The sequence below is a fragment of the Myotis lucifugus genome, unplaced genomic scaffold, assembly GCF_000147115.1.
Source record: "Myotis lucifugus unplaced genomic scaffold, Myoluc2.0 scaffold_233, whole genome shotgun sequence".
Classification (NCBI taxonomy): domain Eukaryota; kingdom Metazoa; phylum Chordata; class Mammalia; order Chiroptera; family Vespertilionidae; genus Myotis; species Myotis lucifugus.
The window spans coordinates 664,064-670,124 of NW_005871281.1; the positions used below are offsets into that span (position 1 = coordinate 664,064).

Sequence of the window (6,061 nt, forward strand, 5' to 3'; positions counted from 1 at the left end):
CCAAAAGCTTTAGTTGTAAGCTTTATCCCTCCTGAAACGTTTCTTTCCCTTTAAAAAAATATTTTGTTAAAAAACACTATGATATGAGGGCGATAGACTATTTGGTTTCTTCTAAGTAGATGCTCTTAAATTAATGCATATAAATAATTTGTATTTAATTTCCTCTCTTTCCTGTTGAGCAAAGCATAGAATGCACAGATTCCTACGTCTCAAGTCACTTGGTCAACGCAGAGTCTCTTTGTATTTCATTTCTTAAGATTAATTGTGCCTCACGTTCCGATTTGGCCATGGGACTCAGGGGGAGAAAGGCGGTGTTTTCACTCGCACTGTCCTCAGCTTCTACACTGGCTAGTTCGTAGTCTTCTGACCTCCTGGCATCAGTCAGAATTCGGATCTGCTCCTGGACAGTTTCTAGCAGTATTTTCACTTCTTGTTGTTCTGCTAAAAGACAATCGCTGACTGGAATACTCACATTGACAATATCAGCAGAGTAGGAGTTTTTGCACCATTTGATGCTTTTGACGTCAGAAATCCCTGGCATTTGCATGCAGGTTTCCTCTAGCCCCACTGAAGGGATGATGGGCACCGAACTGGCCCTTGGGGATGAATATCCCATCAGGTCCTTTTGATCCAAGCTATTAAAATAAGAGTTTGTCTCTCTCGAAGGCAGTTGCATATGGACTGATGCATCCTGTTGGGTTTTTAAACCGGCGGATGAATACCTGAAAAGAAAGAGAGTGTTAGACAGTCTGCCTTCTGCCGGCGCTTCTTCAGAGCACTCGCCAGCCAGCAAAGCACTTGCCACATGCACCACCTCACTGACTTCTCACAGCAACCCCATCAGACGCAGAATATGTTCCCAGATAAACAGAGAAACTGAAGCTCAGAGAGGTGCAGTGACTTGCCCAAGGTCACACAGAAAATAAGTGACAGACTGAGACTCAAACCCAGATCTTCTTACTTTAAGTCCAGGGATCTTTCAACACACCACAGCTGTATAGGCAGGTGGGATATAGTCTTCCTGACCTCTATCCTAGAATACAAAGTAAATGGGGATTGAGCAGGTAAGTGTGGCCTTTCCGTAGTGACAAACAGGAAACCCATAACGGCATTACTCCACTCCATCAACTCGACCACCCTCTCAGCCCTGGTTTGGTACTCATGTGGCCAACCTACTTGGAGAAACCGGGAAGCCCCACGTTAAGCATTAAGGTACTAGAGTCTAGAGTCTTTCTGCTTCACAACTTTAGGGGAACGAACGCCATTTCTATCGGCACTCTGCTCTGTAGGCATTGCCTCACTACAAGCTGCTGAGCCTAAAGGGGCATGGGAGACACATGATTCTTCTCTCTGCCCAAAGACAAGCATGAAGTGAGCTCTGTAAGGCCTCTGCCAATCTAGCAACTTTCCATACATGGTTTCTGCAGGCAAGTAAGGTAGCTCATTGGTGCATGTCAATGGCTTGTCAAGAATGCCAACATGCTATTCAAGTCATTTGAAGATTCCAGAATCTGACTAGGCCCTTTCTTGCCTGTTCAGAGCTAGTGAATTTCCCAGTGCCTCTGAGCTTCCCAATGCCACAATGTGGGACAGCTAGTCATAGATTCAAAGAAATGTGGTTTGGGGACTTGAACAGTAGTTTTTACTCTATTTCTGTTATTTATCCCTAATTTAAACATTAAATTAAACATTAAAATTTAAGTATAATCTAAACATATCTACCTCCATATGATACCTAGCATTCCCCTAGTCTTACATTGTAATATAAATAAAAGTCATGTTTATACAAGGAAAGAATAATTGCGATGAAGTGTGTAGCATACTGAATAGAAATCGTTATTTAAGGGCATGATGGGAGTAATTGAGAAGTCTTTTTTTCTATCAGATGGTGAGAAAAGACGGGGAGCAAATTTAGGTGTCTTTATAGTCCCATCCTCTCTTACTGTGCCTAGTAAAGAGTGAGTAACCAATAAATCTTGATGGAACAGGCATGTGAGAACATAGCATACCTTAGAGATAAACACTTTATACCCCAATCAGCATCCATTTCAAACATAATAACAAGAGCTAACATTTACATAGTGATTTTATTTTTTAAAGATATTTTTAGTTAATTTCAGAGAGGAAGGGAGAGGGAGGTAAAAATATTAATGATGAGAAAAAATCATTGATCAGCTGCTTCCTGCACACCCCTACTGGGGATGGAGCCCACAACCCAGGCATGTGCCCTGACCAGGAATAGAACCGTGACATCCTGGTTCATGGATGACACTCAACCACTGAGCCATGCTGGTCAGGCTGCATAGTGTTTTTAAAAAGTACTTTCACCTTTAATTGCTTCACTATTTTTAAAACTGTGGTTTACTTTTTATTATTACCATGTTATTAAAGAAGAAACTGGACTAAGGGGTACTCAAATGACTTGCCACAAGTTACCTTTCGTAAGCAGAAGAGGAAGAAGTTAAACCCAAGTTGTCTTATTTTAATTGTTACTATGAAAGCCAGAAATGAGTGGGCATCCAAGGTGCACTAGAACACTTTTCAAAGGATGCATAATCTCTACCTGTGTAAACTATATAGCCACCCCGCAAAAGGAAATTTTCCAGGGATTTTGGTCCATTTGCTTTGGTGTTTTGGAACTGAAAATCTAAGCCTAAGGGTTCTAATCAATTTCAACAAGAAGAAATGGAACAAATTAGAGGGTTTTGTGTTTGTCCTGAATATCATCCAGTTAACACCATTAATATCTATGAAGATACAGAATGTCTACTATCAGATTCACCAATCTCACAGAGACAAAAAATGTAATTAGGATAAAATTGTATTTCTCACAAATATCATGAGAGTATATCAGTAGGTAGAATTTAATAGGTTTGAAATGTGATGATCATAGATGCAAATTCTTATGCCAGGATCTAACCATTATTTGTAAAAATCTATATATATAAAAGCCTAAGTGACTGGCTAACCGGCCAACCAACCGGTCTATGATGTGCAATGACCACCGGGAGCAGATGTTCAATGCATAGGCATGGAAACATGGAACAGACTGATGAATCTCAGAGGGAAGGGAGGAGGGGGCGCGGCAGGAAGAGATTAACCAAAAATCTTATATGCATACTAGAGGCCTGGCGCACGGATTCATGCACTGGTGGGGTCCCTCGGCTTGGCCTGCGGGGATCAGGTCGAAACCAGCTCTCCAACATCCTGTGGGGGTCACGAATTGTGAGAGGGCACAGGCCAGGCTGAGGGACCCCACCAGTGCATGAATCTGTGAACTGGGCCTCTAGTATTAGATAAATGTATAAATGTCTTAGAGGATTTAGACAATCATAGCTTTAATAAGTTAACAATGTGGCCTGATGAAGAAGTGATCAAAGGCAATTCAAGCCAAACTTGAAGCAGTCTTATAACAAGCCTGACTGCTGAATTAAGGGTGTAGATGAGAAAGGAATTTCAGCTGACCTATAGGTCACCTCACAAGTCAGTTAAGGGACATGAGACACACAGCTGCCAATAACTGCAATCTAAAATGTTACCATAACATGAAGATGTGAACTATCCCAAATGTGCTTTTGTTTTGGATCAGACATGACTTCAAGCCCCAACACCATTTTTAGATGAATTGCAGCCTCCTTTTAATTTTCTCCTCAATTAAAACAATCAGGTGGTGACACTGCTCTGAGGGATTGCTCTGAGAACTAACTGAAGTAATGCATCTGCACTATTCCCCAGAGGATGCTGGTAACCCTCACTTCCCTCCTAGAGTCTGTGAGTCCAGCACTGGTATTGAGGAGAAACAGATTACTCTCCTCCATGAGTTTAAGTGAGAGCACAACTTCTAGATGTGATCTGGGTTGGAAGACAGGCAGCAGTCTGATCCCTGACAGTCAATCACTCGTTCACAATTTTGATCCATGAGCTTGTCATTCATTGTCTGTAAAATGCCAATTTGGACTGTTGTTCCTCTGATCTCTCAACAAAGAAATCACCAGTGCATTTCCTCAGTAACTATGGTGAAAAGGTGAAATCTTGCCAGGCTGATGAGGCTCAGTGGTTGAGTGTTGACCCGTGAATTGGGAGGTTATATATGGCAAACAGTCAGTATACTTTGTATCCCTTCTACTTGGAAGGTGGCAGTCTAGCTTTTGGGACTCCATTTCTTTCTGTCTAGCATATGAATATATTAGTTTGGTTTGCCTGACATAACACAGCTCAGAGCTCTGGGACCGTGGCTTTCTCTGACCCCACTAATCAGAAAAAGGCTCCTGAGTAGTTACCAGTTCACACCTTCCTCCGGCTTCACTGAGATAGCTACTGGTTCAAACTGGGCCGAAGCCAGTGCCACAGAGAGAAGTCCCACCACCGGAGCCTACCTAGCAGACAGCGCCCACGTGCGTGATAAACAAGCAGCAGATGGCTGATGGCTTTTGCAAATTCAATCACTGCCCCTCCAGGCTAGGGCCAGATTTGAAGAGGGCCTTTAACTGTGAAATTCTATTACTGATCCTATTTCCAGTCCAGAGAGATGGAAGGTCCCCCAGGAGTGGAAAATAGCTGTTTTCAAGAACTGAGAATGAGATTGCTCCCTGAGATTCATTGTGCTGAGCACACCGTGACTTATACTTAGAGTCACCATTTATCAACACTGGGTGCACATCACACACAGGAAAATACACGTGGCCAGCCAGCTGGAGAGAATATTCCAACCCCAATGATGATTGAACCAAAACAAAACCACCGCCAGGCAGACAGAAAGCGGAAGTCTCCCAGGAGGTAAAAGACAAAGCAGGGCACCTCTGAACATGTGATGGGCACCCCTGAGCCTCCGAAAGTTCATGTATGTGTGGTTGAAGCCTGTGCCCAGAGCAGCTCAGAGCATCCTTACACCTGGACATATGGAACGACAGCCAAAACATGCCCATCAGAAAGAAACACGGCATGGGCTGGGACCCCTCTGCACTCACAAAGTATACTATTCCTAGGCAATGGGCAATATCAGTGATTTAAGAAGGAAAATAATTATGAAATCTGATCAGTTGTCATTGTAGGCTAAATACAAGCCCCCCTTCCAAATATAAGGCAAAGAGAAGGCCAGCTACTTCTTGACTTGCATTATATCAGACATTTTGGATAACTTGGCTGTTATGTTCAATTTGCAGATCTGTACCAACTACATTTTGCACTACATTCGGAATTGCTTCAAAATTACAAAATCCAGCCACAGGCTATTTAATTCTTGTCTCCTGGTCTTCCTAAAGCAATCTGTTGCTGAGCTTTGTCAGATAGAGTAGAAAATGCACATATATCTTGTCCAGAAGAAAAGACAAGGGTAAGGCTCTGTGATGGACTTCCTACTTGCTTAGGCCTCCAGCTTGATACAGTGTGGGAACATCACCCAGGGCAAAGCAGCCTAGAAACCTGGCCTGGCTCATCCAGAGAGATAAAAGCTAGATGTGATAAGAACCTGGCTTGTGTGAGGGAACAGATTCCTGAAGTTTCTGGAGTAAACCCTGATTGCACTATTCTTGAAATCAATGATAATTTTATAACAGCTCCTGAGACAATACAAACCAGTACTACATCTCTGCTTGCCATGTGACAAGGTACAAGCTCTTTCCACACATAATTAAAAAAAAATCTACCCAACAACCTTGAGGAAGGTTGTATTATTTTTATTCAATTTATAGATGAAAAAAACTTAAGCTTAGATGATAAAACTATCTCAAATTCACACAAGATGTAAGGGCCAAAGATTTGAACTTCAGTCATTTTAAGTAAGAGCTACCATGTTTGGTTGAACAGTCAATTAGGTGAATGGGACTTAAGTTCATCCTCCGTTCCATTCACCACACCTTGAGCCGAGTAAGCCACTCAGGGGAAGGACACCCTTTGCACTGCAAGGAGGAATAGCAGTTGTCGTGCCCGAAGCCCATATTTCCATCCCTGCACTGTGAATAAACCTAGAGATCCGAGTTCGGCAAATTGTACCTCGAAATCATGCTGTCAGTATTAACTGAGACACATTCAAGAATGCTCAATGGAAGTAGATAACATGATA

At 42.5% G+C, this 6,061-nt stretch overlaps 1 protein-coding gene across 1 annotated transcript in view; it reads right to left on the bottom strand.

Annotated features, from left to right (window-relative positions):
- Nucleotides 1–214: 214 nt before the first annotated feature.
- Nucleotides 215–6,061, bottom strand: part of NRG3 (neuregulin 3) — a 1,013,555-nt gene continuing 1,007,708 nt past the window's right edge. The window contains exons 10-11 of the mRNA XM_023762111.1: nucleotides 962–1,033; nucleotides 215–722 (exon numbers count right to left, since the gene is read on the bottom strand). Coding sequence (XP_023617879.1) covers nucleotides 215–722; nucleotides 962–1,033 — 580 coding nt within the window. The remainder of the gene's footprint in view (nucleotides 723–961; nucleotides 1,034–6,061) is intronic.